At 44.8% G+C, this 21,286-nt stretch overlaps 1 protein-coding gene across 3 annotated transcripts in view; it reads left to right on the forward strand.

The window, feature by feature from the left end:
* The window catches only part of MSRA (methionine sulfoxide reductase A), a 452,006-nt gene that overhangs the window by 402,136 nt on the left and 28,584 nt on the right, over positions 1-21,286 (forward strand). The window contains exon 6 of one of the 3 annotated variants that reach the window (XM_084624989.1): positions 12,385-12,432. The exons of 1 other annotated variant lie outside the window; for it this stretch is intronic. In XM_084624989.1, the coding sequence (XP_084481115.1) occupies positions 12,385-12,432 (48 nt within the window). Of the gene's footprint in view, positions 1-10,296; positions 10,399-12,384; positions 12,433-21,286 lie in introns of those variants that run through there. One more of the 3 variants, XM_084624991.1, reaches the window with a different exon arrangement.

Below are 21,286 nucleotides of genomic sequence, written 5' to 3' on the forward strand. Positions count from 1 at the left end.
ATCACCTCTGTAAAATCAGGATGGTAAATACCTTACAGGGTAATCAGATTCAAAACATAGAGAATCCCTCTAGGCAAAACCTTAAGATACAAAAAGACACAAAACCAGGAATATACATTCCATTCAGCACAACCTATTTTGTCAGTCATTTAAACAAAACAGAATCTAACTAGATTGCTTATTAGCTCTTTACAGGAGTTCTGACCTGCATTCCTGCTCTGGTCCTGGCAAAGCAACACACAGACAGAGAGGACCTTTGTTTCTCCACCCCCCTCCAGCTTTGAAAGTATCTTGTCTCCTCATTGGTCCTTTCGGTCAGGTGCCAGCGAGGTTATCCTAGCTTCTTAACCCTTTACAGGTGAAAGGGTTTTTCCTCTGGCCAGGAGGGATTTAAAGGTGTTTACCCTTCCCTTTATATTTATGACAAGTTTAGATGGTGCTTGGTTACTTCTGGGGAATTCATCCCAACCTCCTTCATGTTTTTTTGAACTTCGATGGAGTTCTCGGACAGTCAGGAAAAACTAGGAAAGAGCATTTGGATGCTGTGTTATGCCCAGCAAACCCCAACAACTTTCATTGTTCTGTTTTGGGGTTTCTGGGGCTTCATCTGAACCAAGTGCACAGAAGGAACCTGTGACGACCTTTTAACAATCCATATTTCTTTTTCAGAATTCCTCCCATATGGCAAGGTCAGACTTTTCTACACCTCTTATTTGAGTGAGGTAAATCTAAAGCAAAAAAGAATTTCAGAGTCGTCCAGTGCTGCGAGGTGCAGATTCCAATTAGCAGTCATGATGGACCAGATAAAGAGCAGCAAAGACTCAAACAGCTTAATCTATCACTGCACTATCCTGAAAGTTGGCTTTGTCATCAATTCAACCTCATGGAATTGCTTGATCCATTCTGTGACATTGCCGCTGTCCATCATGAGCAAGAGAGCGGAATGTACATGGAATCTGTGGAACTGGACTTGCAAGTCCTATAGCTTTTGGGAAATGATTTCAACACACAAGTATTTGTAGGTAGCATTTTGAATGGCAATGAGTGTTTGGGTGTGTGCTTCTATAATGCATCACAACTTTTGCCCTGTACTGTCACGGTGCAAAATCCCCCAGATTTCAGGAACACTTGAAGCACTCTTTCTATTTATAGTAGTCTGTAACGTTAAAAAAATTAGTCAGGTATCGTGTTCTGAATAGTAACTGATAACATAGTACTGTCAATCAAAGGCCACAATTTAACTTTGTGAGGGCTGCATGTTTGACATGCCTGTGTTAAAGTGTAATAAAAATAGATCTTTAAGCATTTTCTTGACTACATCTACATAATTGTTCCAGGTTAGCATGTATGGTACCATTGTGTTCATGGGAGAAAGGGCTTTTGCATGATACCCAACTTGACCCCTTTCCAGACAACATTTGTATTACCAAAATTTCCACCAACCGGAGGAGTTGGAGCTGGGAGCCAGGGGGCAGCGAGTGCCCCCTCCCGCACCAGATAGGGTGACACCATTGAAATGATGATCCTGTATATTTTTACAAACCAAGTGACAGCTCCCTTACCTTTCTATGATTAACTTGCCCACAGAATTACACATGTTCCCAGACTGGAGGGCAAAGGACTGGTTTTTGTTTGGCTTTCACTTTTTGTTCTTGGGGCGATTTTCAAGTTTGGCAGGAAGGCTACACTATCTTCAGCTGGAGAAGAGCGCTACATGGAAAGCGAAGTAAACCACCCAGCTGAGAGGTAGAGAAACTGAGCCAGCAATTGCATCATTACAGGATGAGGCAACAGCTTCATGGCAATGATGATGACCTCCTTGCATTTTAAAAAACAAAGTAATACCCTCTTTAAAAGGCAGGTTGTTATTTTTTGGTCACTCTCCATATGCCAGCAAATTGTCATCTGCCATGGTTAGTTTCTTGACAAAAGAAGGAGGGAGGGGGAGAGAGAATTCAACAGCCTGAAGGGCTATTTGCAACTTACGCATGTAGTAAGGCAGAAAAGCCACCATGTGAAGTAACCTTTTGGGGGAAGAAGTGTGCTGTAAGTGTGAAGACTGGGAGACCGGGCTTCTAGGTTCTATAACGAGCTCTGCCACTGAATTGCTCCTTGTACAAGATACATGGGCATGGGTTTTCCCCTCACACCTATTTTACACCAGAGTAACTCACTTCATTTCACAGGACTTACTGCTGATTTACAGTGGTGTGAGAATGAGGTGAAACGGACCCTTAGTTTCTCTGCATGGTAGCGTGCCAGACACTCTTTTTACATTGAACTCCCCATTAATTTCAATGGAGAGTTCTGCTTAAATAACAGGATATGGGCCTCTGACTCCATTTATCCATCTGTAAAATGGGGATGATTCATTTCCTTGAGGGGTAATGAGTCTGAATTAATATTTAATATTCTCATATTAAAGTTAAACTCCAAGAAAAAGATGGATACTACTAGAGTTAAATTTGATCCTGATAAGTTAAAGATAGCTCTTTGAGGGAGGCTGTCAAGGTTCCTTCCCCACTCTGAACTCTAGGGTACAGATGTGGGGACCTGCATGAAAAAACCTCTACACTTATTGTTACCAGCTTAGGTTAAAACTTCCCCAAGGTACAAACTATTTTACCTTTTGTCCCTGGACCTTATTGCTGCCACCAACAAGCGTCTAACAAATATATAACAGGGAAAGAGCCCACTTGGAAACATCTTTCCCCCCCAAAATCCCCCCAAGCCCTACACCCCCTTTCCTGGGGAAGGCTTGATAAAAATCCTCACCAACTTGCATAAGTGAACACAGACCCAAACCCTTGGATCTTAAGAACAATGAAAAAGTAATCAGGTTCTTAAAAGAAGAATTTTAATTAAAGAAAAAGTAAAAGAATCACCTCTGTAAAATCAGGATGGTAAATACCTTACAGGGTAATCAGATTCAAAACACAGAGAATCCCTCTAGGCTAAACCTTAAGTTACAAAAAGACACAAAAACAGGAATATACATTCCATTCAGCACAACTTATTTTATCAGCCATTTAAACAAAACAGAATCTAACACATATCTAATTAGATTGCTTACTGACTTTTTACAGGAGTTCTGACCTGCATTCCTGCTCTGGTCCCGGCAAAAACAACACACAGACAGAGAGAACACTTTGTGTTCACCCCCTCCAGCTTTGAAAGTATCTTGTCTTCTTATTGGTCCTTTTGGTCAGGTGCCAGCAAGGTTGTCTTAGCTTCTTAACCCTTTACAGGTGAAAGGGTTTTTCCTCTGGCCAGAAGGGATTTAAAGGTGTTTACCCTTCCCTTTATATTTATGACATGCCCCCCAAATCACAGATAGGGTGAAACGCTGGCTGGGATTTCTTCCTGGAGCTCTAGGAGAAAACAGAGTTAATAAGACACATGCACCTATAAATATACTACCAAGTATATAAATACTAACAATATTTTCCACATCTCAAGGACGATTTTAACCAGTTGATTCTGGGAAACTTTCACTGGAGAGTGCATCAGCCACTTTGTTAGATGCTCCTGAGATGTGTTGGATGTCGAAATCAAAATCTTGGAGAGCTAAACTCCACCGAATAAGTTTTTTGTTATTTCCCGTGGCGGTATGAAGTCACTGTAGTGCAGCATGGTCGGTTTGCAGGTGGAAACGCCATCCCCAAACGTATGGGCATAGCTTTTCCAGAGTGTAGACAATGGCATAACATTCTTTTTCACTGACTGACCAGTTGCTTTCCCTCTCAGACAGCTTCTTGCTGAGAAACACTACAGGGTGGAATTCTTGATCCGGTCCTTCCTGCATTAAAATTGCTCCCACGCCACGCTCAGATGCATCTGTGGTTACTAGGAACGGTTTGTCAAAGTCTGGGGCCCTTAGCACAGGGTCAGACGTGAGTGTTGCTTTAAGCTGGTTAAAGGCCTTCTGACACTCTTCGGTCCACTGAACGGCATTTGGCTGTTTCTTTTTGGTTAGGTCTGTCAGTGGGGCGGCCATTTGGCCATATTGTGGTACAAATTGCCTGTAATATCTGGCCAAGCCTAAGAAGGATTGGACCAGTTTCTTTGACTTTGGAACAGGCCACTTTTGGATAGCATCCACTTTGGCCTATAAGGGGTTGATAGTTCTTGACCCACCTGGTGTCCAAGATAAGTCACTCTGTTTAGGCCTATTTGACACTTCTTAGCCTTAACAGTTAGTCCTGCCTCCCTTATGCGCTCGAAGACTTTTTGTAGATGTTCCAGGTGTTCTGCCTAGGAATCCGAAAATATGGCCACATCATCAAGGTAGGCGACTGCATATACTCCCAATCCTGCTAGGACACCATCTACAAGTCTTTGGAAGGTGGCGGGTGCATTCCGCAGCCCAAAAGGGAGTACATTAAATTCATACAGCCCGAGATGTGTGGTGAAGGCTGACCTTTCCTTGGCAGATTCATCTAGCGGTATCTGCCAGTACCCCTTGGTTAAGTCCAAGGTAGAGATGAACTGGGCCCCTCCCAGTTTCTTTAATAGTTCATCTGTGCGTGGCACTGGATAGTTCTCTGGGTGAGTTACAGCATTTAGCTTATGGTAGTCCACACAAAAACGTATCTCCCCATCTGGTTTGGGAACTAGAACCACTGGAGATGTCCATGCACGGCCAGAGGGGCAGATTACCCCCATCTGTAGCATATCCTGGATCTCCCGTTCTATAGCAGTTTTAGCTTGAGGAGACACCGGTAAGGTTGGACCTTAATTGGGTGAGCATTACCTGTGTCAATGGAGTGGTATGCCCATTCAGTCAGACCTGGGGTGGCTGAGAACTTCGGCGCGTAGCTAGTGCACAGTTCCTTGATCTGCTGTCGCTGCATACGCCCAAGGGTCATGGAGAGGTTCACCTCTTCCACACCACCAGCACTTTTCCCTTCATAGTAGACACCTTCAGGCCACTCAGCGTCATCTCCTCCCTGGGCTGTAAACTGACAAACCTTTAAGTCTCTGGAATAAAAGGGCTTTAGAGAATTAATATGGTACACCTTAGGCTTTCGGTTGGAGGTGGGGAATGCTATGAGATGATTAACAGCTCCCAGGCGCTCCTGGACCGTGAATGGCCCTTCCCACGACGCTTCCATTTTATGGGCCTGGAGCGCCTTTAAGACCATGACCTGGTCCCCTACTCTGAAGGAACGCTCTCAAGCATGTTTATCATACCAGGCTTTTTGCTCTTTTTGAGCATCCTGTAAGTTTTCTTTAGCAAGGGCTAAAGAGGTTCAGAGGGTGTTTTGTAGGTTGGTTACAAAGTCCAGAATGTTTGTTCCTGGAGAAGGTGTAAACCCCTCCCATTGCTGCTTCACCAACCGTAATGGCCCCTTAACCTCACAGCCATATACAAGTTCAAATGGTGAAAACCCTAAACTGGGATGTGGTACAGCTCTGTAGGCAAAGAGCAACTGCTGCAACGCTAGGTCCCAACCATTGGAGTGCTCATTTACGAATTTATGTATCATAGCCCCCAAAGTCCCATTAAATTTCTCCACCAGGCCATTTGTTTGATGATGGTAAGGGGTGGCAACCAAGTGATTCACCCAAAGGCTATGAGCTTCCCAAAGGCTTTCCATAGGTCCTGCCAGGAAATTAGTTCCTGCATCTGTGAGGATGTCGGAGGGCCAACCTACCCTGGCAAAAATGTCTGCTAGTGCCTGGCACACACTTTTAGCCCTGGTGTTGCTTAGAGCTACTGCTTCTGGCCATCGGGTGGCAAAATCCATGAAAGTCAGTATGCACTGCTTTCCTCTGGGTGTCTTTTTCGGAAAAGGACCCAGAATATCCACAGCTACTCGCTGAAATGGAACTTCAATGATGGGGAGTGGCTGGAGAGGGGCTTTGACCTGGTCTTGGGGTTTTCCCACTCTTTGGCATACCTCACAAGACCGGACTTAGGTAGAAACATCCTTGCCCATTCCCTCCCAGTGGAATGACCTCCCCAAACGGTTTTTGGTCCTGTTCACCCCAGCATGGCCACTAGGATGATCGTGGGCTAAGCTCAAGAGCTTGACCTGGTACTTAGTTGGAACTACCAACTGTCTCCCAGGATGCCAGTCTTCCTGTGTCAGTTCCTCATTGGATTGTGGACCTAGGCCTTGATCCCTCTGGAAGCGATGTAGGTCATGGGGCTGTTTCCGTTGACTGTGAACTGCTCTCTGTTCGTACACTATGTTGGGTTTCAGGCTCCTGCTGAGTCTCTTGTGTAGGGTTATCGGCTGCTGCTGGTTCAGGTTCGGTGGGGCCCTCTGGTTTTGGGGTTGCAAGTACTGCATTCAGTGTTGGCAATGGGTCTGGTGCTGGTTGTTCTGCTGGTTCTGGTTCTGGGACTGGCTCTGTCTGGGTCTCTGGGACTGGATCCACTACTGCTGTTGCAGATGTTGGCATGGGTCCGGGTCCATCACCTCTGACCGGGTCCTGGTAGAAGTTTCCAGAACAGAGCTAGGCTTGCTTAGCCTGGCCGCAGGTGACCATTCCCGCCCTCTTGGCTAGCTTCACATGATTGGCCAAGTCGTCCCCCAACAGCGTGGGGATGGGATAATCATCATAGACTGCAAAAGTCCACGTTCCTGACCAGCTGGCGTCCAAGCAGAGACAAAAGAAAAACTCTAACTGCTTTCAGCTTAAAACCTGCTTCCCAGCAGCCCAAAGGAAAAAAAAAATTCCTTTTTTAAAATCTGTGCTTCTGGTTCAAAAAATCTCAAATTGATCTCAAAATGATTTCAAGTTAATCCCACCACTCTGCCACCATGTCAAGGTTCCTTCCCCACTCTGAACTCTAGGGTACAGATGTGGGGACCTACATGAAAAAAAAACCCTACACTTATTTTTACCAGCTTAGGTTAAAACTTCCCCAAGGTACAAACTATTTTACCTTTTGTCCCTGGACCTTATTGCTGCCGCCAACAACTTTTTCTTTGTATTTTACAAAAAAATTCAGAAACGCTCCTAGCATTCTCAAAGTTGAATACTGATATTCTGATGCTTCACTAAGTATAAATTCTAAATATAGTATGTTGAATAACTAGTATCCTATTATATTATCAGTTTGACACATGGACTTGTTGTTCATTAAAAATCTAAATAGTGATGCAAGCTAACTTATACCCCTTGCTAAAAAAAAGATGTATAGAATGTCTTGTTGACACGGACAATGCCAAAAGATACACCAACATTCTCAAGGTAATTACAGGTGAGTAGGCCAATGTCGCTCTCACAAGTGCAGTTCCATTAAAATAGTCTCCATTCCTCTGTTTATAAATATGATTTTTTTTTGATGCAGAGTTAGATCGAATATTTGCCACTACATTACCTTCTCCCATCCCCAGCTGACATTTCATGCAGGACATAGTGCAGTTTTCCTTTTGACTAGCAGTCTTTTCATCTGGTGGATGGCAGACACATACCATAGATGATGTAGATTAGCAGAATTTATCACATTGAAGAGCTCTCTGAACTGCTGCAAATGGGAAAAAAAAGTTCCTTATGCATGTCAGAGTTAAAGCAAAATATGTTTTACTTCTACCAATGAGTGCTTTATTTTTCATGCCCACACGGTAATAGGAAAAGAGGGCACAACAGGCTTGGCTGCCTTAGGGAAATATACCCATTTGTTGCTAACATTTTTTCAACTTCACTGGTGATAGCAACTGATGTAGATGTACCAGAGATATAGACCCCGTTCCAGGGCCGGCTCTAGGTTTTTTGCTGCCCCAAGCAAAATATTTGCCGCTCCAAGAGCGCAACTGAGAGCGTAATTGCCCAAGCAAAGGGGAAAAAAAAAGGGGTGGCCGGAATGCCGCCCCTGGAATTGTGCCACCCCAAGCACATGCTTGCTTTGCTGGTGCCTAGAGCCGGTCCTGCCCTGTTCCAAGGAACCTACGAAGCAAGATGCTGAGCACCTTCCTGCCAGCTGCTGAGTGCCTTTAACTCCGACTGAAACCAGTGGGCCAAATCTAGAAGCCCTTGCTCTGTTTTTACTCAGCACAACTGTCATAGATGGAGTAGAAAGAGAGTATAGACTTCAGGGAGTTGCAGGAACTCCGCTTGTTGAAGGAGATGCTCACCAACATGTGAGATCCATCCTTAAATAAGGAACTTTCAATGTAAATACTAATGTGGCAAATTGTGAGGTGGTTTTTCAGTTTTCACTCAGTCTTTATAAAGGCAATCTCCTACTGAAGCCTAAGGACATTCTTCCGAGTTGGGACTTCAGGGTTCAGCACAATAATAATAGGAAATTCCTGAAATTTTGGTTAATTCACTGAAATTCTACTTTTGTATACAGAATCCAATCTGCTCTCCAGGCTGTAGTAGTTAATTCTCTTATGGTGTAGTGGATAGAGCAGTGGGCTGGGACTCGAGAGACTTGGGTTCTATTCCCAATTCAGCCTGCTGCACGACTGGGGGCAAGGCATTTCACCTCTTTGTGCTTCAGTTTCCCAAAATATAAGACTTAATATATGATTTAATTGGGGATCGGTTCTGCTTTGAGCAGGGGGTTGGACTAGATGACCTCCTGAGGTCCCTTCCAACCCTGATATTCTATAATTCTATGATTCTAAGACAGGGATAATACTGACCTCCTTTGTAAAGAGCTTTGGCATCTACTGATGAAAAAGTACCATACATGAGCTGGGTTTTATTAATTCTGTATGTGTACCATGGGTGGGACTTCCACAGACATCTCTGTGGAAACTCTGAAGGTCTTGCAAGTGCGGAATATAGACTATAGAGAAAAACTGTAAAGATAGCCACACTACGAGTCAGAGAGAAAAACTTTATGTACAGTATATGAGATCTATAACAGAGACCCACAAGTGATAGGCCCTCTATTACAGTTCACTGGAAAAATATAGTAAAAACTGGATAGTGCTGGTTCCTATATCTGTCTTCCTCTCTTTTCCTTCCTCCTTGGGAGAAGGTGGGAGGCGAGTTACCCACACAAGAAATGTTTTACCATATTTATTTTTACTGAACTATATTTAATGGAATCCTTTAACTTAATGTGGTGATCTTGTTGCTATAAGTCATGCCAAGAACCAAACTTCTCCCGGGACTTTTCTGACCATTAGGAAAGGAGCATTTTGTTATTTTGGGCCCATGGATATTTTATTGCATGGAACGTGCGGTAGCTAAATGCCTAGCACATACACATGCATTATGCATTGTGGCTGGTTGGCAACCAGAGGGAGTTTTGCTGGCATGTGGGAGAGACCTGAAGGAGTCAAGTGCAGCATTACTGTAAATTTCCATGGCTTAGAGGGAAGCTCATTACTGAACTGGCTTGTGCATCTTATTCATTTACAGTAACACTTTAAATATTTAATCAGTCTCTCCTTCTTTCTCGTCATGGCCATTTTTCCTCAATTGATCTTTTCTGAGGGGCGGAGCCGGGAGGTGGGGCAGCTGTAATCTGTTGATGGTAGCGGAATTCCATCAGATAGAGTAGGCCAATGTGAAATTAAATAAGGCTTTATATAGTACCTTTCATTCCAGGCTCTTGGTGCGTTTCACAAGCACGAACTAGTTAAAGGTGAACTGCAAAACTTTTGCTATAAATGAACAGCTTCTTTAAGGTCTCAAAAGAGCCAGCGAAAAAGAGGAGATTCTATGGCTGCTGCTTAAAAATTATTGCTGTGGATTAAACAGGATTACCCCCTTCTTAAAATCCCAAACACTCTGAATTGCAGACTCTACCAAAAGAGTGCCATAATGAGTACCATAAATGGAGTAAATAGGAATTTAGCATGGACAAGGTCACTCAGTCTGGCAGAGAAACTGGGTTGTCTGCATTTCCGATTGTTCAGCAATCTAAGGAGACATTTCCAAGTGGTGGAACACCATGACATTCACTGTGTTGAACAATGTCCATATGTTACCTCTCTTACACCTTACAGTGTCTCTATCAGGTAGGTACAGTAAGTAGCTATATCCCCATTTTACAAATGGATAAACTGAGGCACAGAAGAACTATGAGCCTGAGCCAAACTCCCATTGCAGTCAATTGACAAATTCTGATTGACTTCAGTAGGATTTGGGTCAGCTGTAAGTGCACAATTTTGCACAGCAACCCAATAGCAGAGGCAGTTCTATTGATTTTTTTTTAATCTGGATTTTGACTAATCATTATTAGACACAGATTTTGTGCTATGCAACTGATTATTTATTTATTTTTTGTTTGCATTATCTAAATTATCTGTTAGAACTATGTGCACTCACTGTGGGTTGAAAATGACTCAAACTTGGTAATCGATGATATTTTGTGACTAGGAGAGTTGTTTGGATGTTAGATCTATAGATGACGTTTCCCCTCGGTTAGCACCAGACAATTCCTGACCCAGCTCCACCAAGAAAATCTACCCAAATGTCCAGGTAAGCAGGTGTGTCAAACTCAACAAATATTATATTTCTTAAAAAAATGAGGAGTCCAGTGGCTTCTTAAAGACTAACCACCGGACTCCTCATTTTTTTTGTGGATACAGACTAACATGGCTACTCCCTGATAATTGTATTTCTTAGAGTTCAGGTTAGAATAAAACTTGGATTTACATAGCCTCTGTCAGACCCAAGGTATCTCAGAGTTCTTTGCAAAGAGACAGATGAAATACTCGTAGTACATTGTATGGAGAAGAAAAACAGTGAAGGTAAATCCTTTCTCTTTTTTTTTTTAAATTATCAAAAATGTAGCTCCACGTCATGCCGTGGATTTCTAAGCAGAACTTCCCACTGATTTCAATGAAAGCCATGGTTCAGTATAGCCTGTAATTAGGACAAAGCTCTTGTATGCTGGATAGTTAATATCTGTGGGCCAGATGCCAAGGAAGAGGCAGGATCCCACAGTGGTAACAGGTCACAGGGTTAGTGCCCCAACTTCAGGATCCCATAGGATCTACATGAGACCAGGTCCATTCATGCACAGTGAATATTCTGGTGACCTTGGGAAGGACAATGAATGTGGAAATTACCCTAAAAACACACATTCTCCAAATCAAATAAAACCAACTCCACATTCCACTGAACTTTTACTGTTTTTACTTTCCATGTTCACTGAGAAATGTTAAAGTACTTGATAACAGAGGTTTTATGCATCCGATGAAGTGAGCTGTAGCTCACGAAAGCTTATGCTCAAATAAATTGGTTAGTCTCTAAGGTGCCAAAAGTACTCCTTTTCTTTTAGAGGTAAAATTAAACTCTTTCCATGACATCTGTCTCTACACTGTTTATTTTAAAGACGAGTGTCATCGATTATCTGAAACAACAAGGAAAAAAACAAACCAAAATGTATCCTTTTCCCGAGTAACTTAAGTTAAAAGTGGCATCTCGCAAGTGTTTTTGTTCAAGTCAAATTGATGTAGTACATGGGAGTGCGAAAGCCGGGTTCAAGCTCTGTGTGTATGTGTGACCATGGTTTGTAGAGGGATATTTACTTTTCAATACAATACATATGTAATGCTATTGTTTATTATACATGTAACCCTTCTGCCCATCAGAGTTGGCAGCAACAAGGGCCAGGTTCAATATCTAGGGGATCCATTCCAATAACACAATGCAAAACTGGCTCGAGCCCCCATCCAGTGACCTGGGACAAATATATACCACCTCCGCTGGGCGCCTCCAAGAGGCAATACTTCCCCTCTCGCAAGCACAGAGTCTGAGTGTGGCAAAAAGCCTTTTAATAATAGAGAGAAACAATGTGGCATTATGTTGGGGATACACCACCAACAGGATTCATAACACAACCCATGAGCAAAAACCCACCCCAAGCAAATTGGGTCGTGTCCTTTCTCTTTGGTTCTTGAGTCCAGCAACCTGAAATCACCCAAAGTCCCAAAAGTCCAATGACCCAGAAGTCTCTGTCCCTGGTCAGGGCAGCCCCAGAGTTCAAAAGTTTATCTGCAGAGCTTTACCTCCCAACCTGGGTGAAGATCGGGGGGGGCGGGGGGAAGAGGTAAGGGGCACCTTACATGCTCTGAAGCTGACTGCCCCACAGCTCCCGCCGTCCCACGAACTGCTCTGCGTCCCACAAGCAGCTCCCGCCGTCCTATGAACTGCTCTACCAGCCTGTCCACAAGGCACTCCAGCAAACTGCTCCACAATATATCTTCAGGCTCCCCCACTATTTAACACAACGCTCAGTGATTTCAGCGCTTAGGTGAATTCAGCTTGTAGTAAGGGAGCCTCAGTGCTAGTGCACCATTAGCCCAAAGTGAATTCAGCTCAGCAGCCTGTAACTAGACTCCTCATGGAATCAGGATTAGCTCTGATATTCTACAGCGGAGGAAGTGCAATTAGCATGTAAGGCCCTCATCAAGAGGCCCATGCCACCAAGTACTAATTCCTGTCTCTCTCCATTCACAGAGTTTTGGAACTCATGTCCCTTGCCTAGCGAGTGCTACTCAGTTGATGGTGAGTCCCTCCATCATAGCAAAAGGCCAAGTACAGTTCCAAGCACAATTCCCATAATCAGGGTAATAACAATTTATTCTTCTTGCCCCAATAACAGAGACACTGGGGATCCCACAGCAGCCAAAGTGACCATTTGGGCAGCTATGGCCTCATTCTAGGCAGGGTGGGTGTGCCTATGCAAATGAAATCGGCCCCTGAAGTTCTTTTCCACAACTTGCCACACCTTACCACCAGATGTCAGGGTGGAGCTCATCCTGACTCTGCTTACATACAGTATGACCCTCCGCCTTTGATCTCAGAGGCTAGTATCTCCTAACTACAAGGACTAGTATCTATCAGCCTTCATTTATGTTATTACAATTTAAGTAACAGGCTCTGAATCCAGTGAAATTGCAGAGACAAAGGCTGCCTGTTGTCATTATTGATGATATATGTCCTTGATACAAGTGCCTGTATCTCAAGGAGAGAACTATTCATCTAATAGTCCAATGTTGATATTCTTTGCACCCTTCATTTTATTTTTGCTTGTTAAGTGGTGGAGTCTCTGAATGAAGATGTAACATTTCAATTACTCCTCTCTTTTTTCTTCTGTGGATGCTATCGAGTGATAAGAGCTTTGATTATAGACAAAAATACCACCTCAAAGGCTCAATTATTACAGATGAAATTAAAATCTGATTCTTTTATTACTGTTAAGGATTTGACTTCAGAATTCCTATATGACTTCGGCCAAAGAGTTTCATGGCTGTCAAAAATCTTTGAGAGGATTGCAGATCTTGACCATTCGTTAAACTTTAAGGGCACAAGGCTTATAGAGAAAACATTTTGCTGATGTGGATCCTCCTCTGTTCTTACCACTGGCTATGCTGAGTTATCTTTTCTCTACATCACCAACATTTACTAAAAAGATACTCACTTAATAGATTTCAGAGTAGCAGCCGAGTTAGTCTGTATTTGCAAAAAGAAAAGGAGTAGTCTCTAAGGTGCCACAAGTTCTCCTTTTCTTTTTGCGGATACAGACTAACACGGCTGCTACTCTGAAACCTGTCATTATGCAAGGCACTGAATTTAGCCGTATGGAGTGGAAATCTATCAACTTCATGAAAAAACTCATACAGATACAGACAGACATCATCTTCCTTTCCAAATGCAAACAGACGGACATCATACAAAAAGAAAATTTGTTAGTCTCTAAGGTGCCCCAAGTACTCCTTTTCTTTTCACTTAATAGAAGCTCTCCTATTCTTTCCTTCTTTCCTCCTTGCTTCAGTTCAGGGACTGCGGGTTTAGAACCTCTGACCCTCAAAGAACAAACTTCCTTGAGGTCAGGTAGCAGAAAATTGTGGAAATCATCTGAATCCTTTAACTACAAAAAACAATAACTTTTCCTAGCTTACGTAGATTATATGGAACCTCGGCACAAAAAGTGGGAGAGTGCTAATAAGTTTGCAGATGATACAAAGCTGGGAGGTATTGCTAATTTAGAGAGAGACCGGGATATCATACAGGAAGATTTGGATGACCTTGTAAACTAGAGTAATAGTAATAGGATGAAATTTAATAGTGAGACGTGTAAGGTTATGCATTTAGGGATTAATAACAAGAATTTTAGTTATAAGCTGGGGATGCATCAATTAGAAGTAATGGAGGAGGAGCAGGACCTTTGACTATTGGTTGATCATAGGAATACTATGAGCTGACAATGTGATATGGCTGTGAAAAAAGCTAATGCTGTCTTGGGATGCATCAGGCGAGGTATTTTCTGTAGAGATAAGGAGGTTTTAGTACCGTTATACAAGGCACTGGTGAGACCTCACCTGGAATGCTGTGTGCAGTTCTGGTCTCCCATGTTTAAGAAGGATGAATTCAAACTGGAACAGGTACAGAGAAGGGCTACTAGGATGATCCGAGGAATGGAAAACCTGTCTTATGAAAGGAGACTCAAGGAGCTTGGCTTGTTTAGCCTAACTAAAAGAAGGTTGAGGGGAGATATGATTGCTCTCTATAAATATACCAGAGGGATAAATACTGGAGAGGGAGAGGAATTATTTAAATTCAGTACCAATGTGGACACAAGAACAAATGGATATAAACTGGTCATTGGGAAGTTTAGACTTGAAATTAGACGAAGGTTTCTAACCATCCGAGGAATGAAGTTTTGGAATAGCCTTCCAAGGGAAGCAGTGGGGGCAAAAGACCTATCCGGCTTTAAGATTAAACTCGATAAGTTTATGGAGGAGATGGTATGATGGGATAACATGATTTTGGCAATTAATTAATCTTTAAATATTCAAGGTAAATAGGCCCAATGGTCTGTGATGGGATGTTAGATGGGGTGGGATCTGAGTTACTACAGAGAATTCTTTCCTGGGTATCTGGCTGGTGAGTCTTGCCCACACGCTCAGGGTTTAGCTGATTGCCATATTTGGGGTCGGGAAGGAATTTTCCTCCAGGGCAGATTGGAAGAGGCCCTGGAGGTTTTTCGCCTTCCTCTGTAGCATGGGGCACAGGTCACTTGCTGGAGGATTCTCTGCTCCTTGAAGTCTTTAAACCACGATTTGAGGACTTTAGTAGCTCAGACATAGGTGAGAGGTTTTTCGCAGGAGTGGGTGGGTGAGATTCTGTGGCCTGCGTTGTGCAGGAGGTCAGACTAGATGATCATAATGATCCCTTCAGACCTTAATATCTATGAATCTATGGAACCATGGACATAAAATTCACCCTTCTGTCTGAAATTTCACATGCTATTGATACAAATGGCACCGAAGATCATTAGAATTGAAGAGTTTCAGAGTAGCAGCTGTGTTAGTCTGAAACTGGAGAATTTTTTTATCTGGTTTTCCCAGTTTCTTTATTTTGTGCATTGGGCAGCACTTTGTGTATAACCAGTTTCCCCTGTAGGCTCAGGGTGTCTTTACACTGCATTTGTAGCCCACAGCAGTGAGTCTCAGAGCTCAGGTCTATAGACTCAGGCTCACGCTACTGTGTTAAAAACAGCAGTGTAGACGTTGTGGCTTGCGCAAGAGCTTGGGCTCAGAATCCCGCCCTCCTCCCCAGGCCTCAAAGCCTGAGTCTGCATGTCCATGCTGTTGTTTTTTAGTGCCATAATACGAGTCTAAGTCAGACTCGCTGCCACAGATTTGAAAATGCAGTGTAGACATACCCTCAGTCAGTTTCCTGTGTTTTGTGGGGGTGTTTCACGTAGCAATGTGGGAGTTAAAAGCGTTTAAAAAAATTAGTGTGATTGTGAAACTATAAAACCTGGCAGATACTCTCAGGTACTATACCTGCCCCTGAGTCTATGTCTACCCTGCAATTAAACACCTGGGGCTGGCCTATGTCAGCTGTCTCAGGCAGGCTTGTGGGGCTCAGGCTGCAGGGTTGTAAAATGATGGTGCAGACATTTGGGCTTGGACTGGAGCCTGGGCTCTGGACCCTCCCCACTCGTGGGGACCCAGCCTCGGCTTCTAGCCCAAGCCCGAATGTTTACACCACCATTTTGCAGACCTGGAGCCTGAGCCCTCTGAGACTGAATCAACTGACATGGGCCAGCGGTGGCTGTTTTAATTGCAGTGTAAGCTTCCCTGAGGCTACTTCCAACTCATATGTTGTAGGCAAGGCTGGTAGCACTGCCTATTATTAAGGGTGCCTGGCACTTCCCAGTATAAGGTTATTTTTCTGTTGCTTATAACTTTACCAAACTTTAACCATTTGGGCTGAAATTTTCCATGCTGGGTGTCTGCCTCCGGGTAAATTTCACTGTTTAAAAGCTTCAACCAAAACAGTTCAGCTGCTTCTGAGAACAAAGCTAGAGAAAAATACGTCGTTTTGCAATGTTAAAAAAATACTGACAGCCTTTTCTTTGAGAAGATCAAGTACCCCCAGGCTTTGGAGCAGGAACTTGAAATTTGGCAGCGGGGGTGGCCTTTGTGTCAGGGATGAGTCTTGAGCTGTTCTTGTGAAAATCCCTCCAAGTCTGGCCACTTTATATACACCTTCAAAAACTCTAGGTTTGCACATGCTCAGAAGAGACTTCTAAGAATTTTGCAGCTAAAATCTCCAAAGATTCCGTCCACCCTGGGCATGGTCCAACACATAACCACACTCCCTCTCGTGCTCACCAGACTGCGCATGCACTCTCTCTACAGAGCAAGTAGGCATGCTCTGTCCCCTCACGCCTCGTACATATGACCAGACTGCACATGTGCCGCCTCCACAGAGCAACTGATCATGCTTCATTCCCCGGCTACCCTGCAGTTTCAGCTCGTGCCTGCTCTGAGCCATAGGCTCTGGGACAATTTTTATAGTGGGGGTGCTGAAAGCCATTGAACAAAACTGTAAACCCTGATGGAAACCACTTCAAGCCAGGGGGTGCTGCTGCACCCCCAGCACCCCTCGGTACAGCACCTATCTCTGGGCTGGAGAGGGGCTGGGTCCCGCCTGCCTTGTGAGGTTTAGGTTCAAGTTGCAGTGGGGGAGGTTTAGATTGGATATTAGGAAAAACTTTTTCACTAAGAGGGTGGTGAAACACTGGAATGCGTTACCTAGGGAGGTGGTAGAATCTCCTTCCTTAGAAGTTTTTAAGGTCAGGCTTGACAAAGCCCTGGCTGGGATGATTTAACTGGGAATTGGTCCTGCTTCGAGCAGGGGGTTGGACTAGATGACCTTCTGGGGTCCCTTCCAACCCTGATATTCTATGATTCTATGCCTGTCTCCTGTGCTCTCAATGAACCACCCTGTTGGCACCCAGGCAACATGGAAGAGGGAGCTGCCTGACCTGAATGCAGAGAGCACAAAAGCCAGACCAGGAGGAAGGAAAGGAGCAGATCAGTACAAGGAGCCTTGTGAGACTGGGACTGCGGGGGTGGAGCGGGGGCGGGGCAGGAAGAGAGAAACTGTGACTGGGAGTTGTTTGCGGCCACTGGAACTGGGAGCTAAGAGGAGGAAGTGGAGCCTGGGGTTGGTTGCACAGGGAGATGGGGATTTGGATCTGAATGGGGGAAGAAGAGACTGGTATCCTTTTGCAAGGATAGGTTCCTGGGGACAGGTTCCTGGGGAAGAGATGAGGACTGGTAGGCAGTGAGGAACAGGGGACGCAGGACTGGGAGGTAGTTGGCAATGTGGGAGGGGAACACTGAGGTCAGGTGGGATGAGGTGACTGAGACTGGGTGAACAAGGGGACTTGGAACAGCCTGGGAATCGGGGAGACAGACCTGATGAGGAGCTGATGTGTCAGTAGAGAACGGGTATTGGCAGGGCTGAGACAAGGAGCCAGTGGAGGGGAGTTAGAGGTGGCGATGTTGTCTGGGTCCCTTTCTCTAGCCCAGTCTGGTCAGGAAATCTTTCAGGACTGGGACAAAGAAGGTCTGGCATCTGAGGAGAGAGTGGGGGTGTCAGCTGTGATAGAGAAGCTCACTCCAGTTGCCAAATTTCTCCCCCATTGTTTCTTTCTTTGAGGGTCCCCAAAGGGAGTGATGGATGGAATAGCCCATCCCTTCATTATTTTGTCCACCAATTTGGTCTAATATCCACACACCAATTTAGGTTAATTGATTTTTCAGTCTGAGACTGTTCTTATTTACCAGGCCTGATCTTTGAGTTCTATCAGGAGGCCTTTTTGTTTGGACTCATTCAGTCCTCCTGTCTCCCTTTTGTACCTTTCCCAACCTATATTTGTTATCAAAGGATATTGTGACATCTTATGAACTCTCACTCGCTTTTTACATTTGAACTCACAATTAGGGTAAATATGTAGGCCCAATTATCACAACAGTAGGCAGGGAGAACTTAGGCTGGAATGATGAACTAGGGATAGAGAAGAGGGAAGACGGGGCCAAGGAGAAGTTGGAAGGAATGAGACAGAAGGGGTCAAGCTTGCAGGGAGCAGGCAGATGATCTGTGAGCACTGGAGCATCCTGCCCTCCAGAGTCTGGTATGGAACCTAAGATTCCCGAGTCTCACCATTCCTCTGATGTCAACAACTATCTGTGAAACCTACTGGCAAAGTTTGTGTCTCATCCGCCTCTAGTGCAGGTAACACATAAAGGATGACAACCTACTGTTCCTAGTGGTTGTCCTGTTAGTGCCAGGGGCAGAGGTCAGTGTGTCGGATCTAAAGGTTCCAACCCCGCTCATGAGGCATGTGCGTGTCAATATGATGCCTCAAGATGGAATATCTGTTTGTTCAGTTTGCTTTTTAAAAAGCTAGGAAATTACACACACAAATACATTAAAAGAACATTATTAATGTTGCAAAGTCAACCCCTATGTAGGAGGTGGGTTGTAGAATGATACCCACCCGCAGGGGACCACCCAGCGGTATTATTCCTCTGGACACTTCCTATTTGGGGCTGCTCAGCACACACAGGGATTGGTACTCTCCAGCAGCCATAAGGACTGCACAGATTGGTCACCTTAGTGTGCCGAGCCTGCCCTATGTATTGGTGTAGACACTGGTTTGGATGATGGTCCCTCCTCCTTCTCCTCCCACCCCCTTTTCCAGGTGACTTGTTCCCCAGCAGAAGAAAGGCACAAGCAATCTGCTCTTGTGTAGGCCAGGCAAGACCATGGGCAGGACTTTTTGTGCAGATCACATAGGGCCAGATTTTGATACCTTTGGTCACGCCAAGTACGTTACTCTGGGAATAGTCCCATTGAAATGATGGGACTCCACATGAAGTAAAACAATACCCAGTATGAGTGAGGGTTTCACAGTCTGGCCCATTGTCTATTAATAGGCAGACACTGCTGGATACAATATGTAGAGCTGGGATCCTTTTTCTCTTCTGCATTTCATTTTTAATGTTGAGTGAAAGCATGTAGTATACACCAACTCACCGTGAATAATTAGCTCTGGAAGAACAATAACATTGTTAAACTCTCTAATACAATGTGCCTGCTGTTAAATTTTTCTCTAACAGACTCAGCGAGTGTTAATTTCCCCCCCACCATTAGGTATCAGAAATGAACAAGATGCACACCCTGTTTTTAAAATCAAGCTACTTTCCTGTACTCTTTGTAATTATTTTTTCTCCCGTTGTTAGAATTGAAGGGTTTTTTTTTTTTAAAAAGAAGACTATAACATTTAGTGTCAGTAATCATTCTGCCATCTGCTCAGGCATGCCGCTTCCAACAAGCCGCTCTCAGCTGCAGAACATTCAGCTCACTGCTCTTCTTCCTCTCAGAGGCAGAGATGCCAGCAGTCCCTAAACTGTAACAGCATGTGTGAGGATTTTTCAATTCAGCTGGAATTAAAAAAAAAAGAAAAAGCATTAGTTAGGATTTTCCACCGTATTGTATCAAAAAGTGATCTGTTCCCAGTAGTAAAAATGCTTTCTGCTCTGTGCATGGAGGGAGGGAGGCTAAAAAAATATTAAAACATATTTTAATATCCATCGGGCAGAATTCATCCCTGATGTAACTCCATTGACTTTCTGGGCTTCCATCAAGGATGAATTTGGCCCATATTTCCAATGCTCACAGGGTTGTGGTTTCTGCTCCTGGGAGTGTATTCCCAGTACCAGGTTTCCAAGGCTCTGAGACTGGTACATTAGATTCCTACCCTGATGAACTGGCATGCTGGACATCGGTACACCTCTGCTACCTGCAGCCTCTCCTTCGCAGGCTCTGTGTAACCCAGGATGGAGGATGGACTATTCCAGGAGTGCCCAAACTGTTTACTTAGGCAACCCACCCAACTTCATTTTCTCTTTTTGGGGGACCCATCATTACATATATACATATGCACGCACACGTTGCACATGTGCATATACATTACAGTAGGAGAGAACCTGTAAAGAAGATATGTTGCTTTCTAGGGGGCTGTCATACAGGCCTGTGACGTACCAGTTAAAGTGGGGGTCCTCCAGATCCCTATTCTCCCTCTCCTCCTCTCCTCAGTGTGGCCCAGCCCCAAGCCCCCTGCTTGGCTCCCCCCAACCCCCTTGCTCTCACTGTCACAGCCCTGCCCCTCCTGTGGATAGAGAGCTCTAACAGGGCTTCTGCTCCACCCCTGTAGTTTGAGCTCATCACTCCTTCAAGTGAGAGTGGCAGACAGGCCACAACACAACCAAAGGACACACAGAACAACCCTCCAGATCTGGCTGTCCTGGGAGAGAATTGGCCTCTCAAAGACCCTTTTGTGCTTTAGGGGGATCTAACTGAAACAGACCTCCAAAACAACACAGATCCCCCTCCCATCAAGGGGGCCTGTCTTCCACTGCATCAAGATGAGGCAAGCACCCCTGCTAGCTCCTCTCCTCTCCTCTCCTCCCCTTCCCAACCCACCTGCTTGGCTCCCCCCAGTCCCCTTGCTCTCACTCTCCCAGCCCTTCTACTCCTGCAGCCCCAGCTGACCCCTTTGGTTGTTGCCGGGCTGCTGACTGTCCACTACTGGCTCCAGCCAATATCCTCTGTGCTGCTGCTTCTGCCCGGACTGCACGTCCCAAGCTGCTGCCTGCTGCCCCTGCCCAGGGGAAATGAGAGGCAGTGGGCGGAGCTAACGGGGCAGGTGCCTGCCCCAGGCAGTGCTGAGGGGGCAGTGACAGGTGACCCCCTCGATCCTTCCCGCAACCCACTGGTGACTCCGGACCCGCTGTTTGGTAAATATGGGACTATTCCAAACCTCAGTCTCCTGACTGACAGACCAGGCTCCCTTGTGGGGTAGAGTTCTACAAAACTAAATGAGAGGCAGAGGGCACCGCCCGCCTTAGCTGGGCAAACTGACTTTGTTGCCCAAAAAGGAAGTCAGGGACCACTGTTTCAGCTGTATGTGCTCCTGCCTTGATGCCTGTCAAACAGCTCTGCCTTGCCCTCCACCTAGGAGTGGAGAGGAAGCACTTAGAGAAATATATAG

The sequence above is a fragment of the Lepidochelys olivacea genome (genome assembly GCF_965140295.1).
Source record: "Lepidochelys olivacea isolate rLepOli2 genome assembly, chromosome: 3".
Taxonomy (NCBI): domain Eukaryota; kingdom Metazoa; phylum Chordata; order Testudines; family Cheloniidae; genus Lepidochelys; species Lepidochelys olivacea.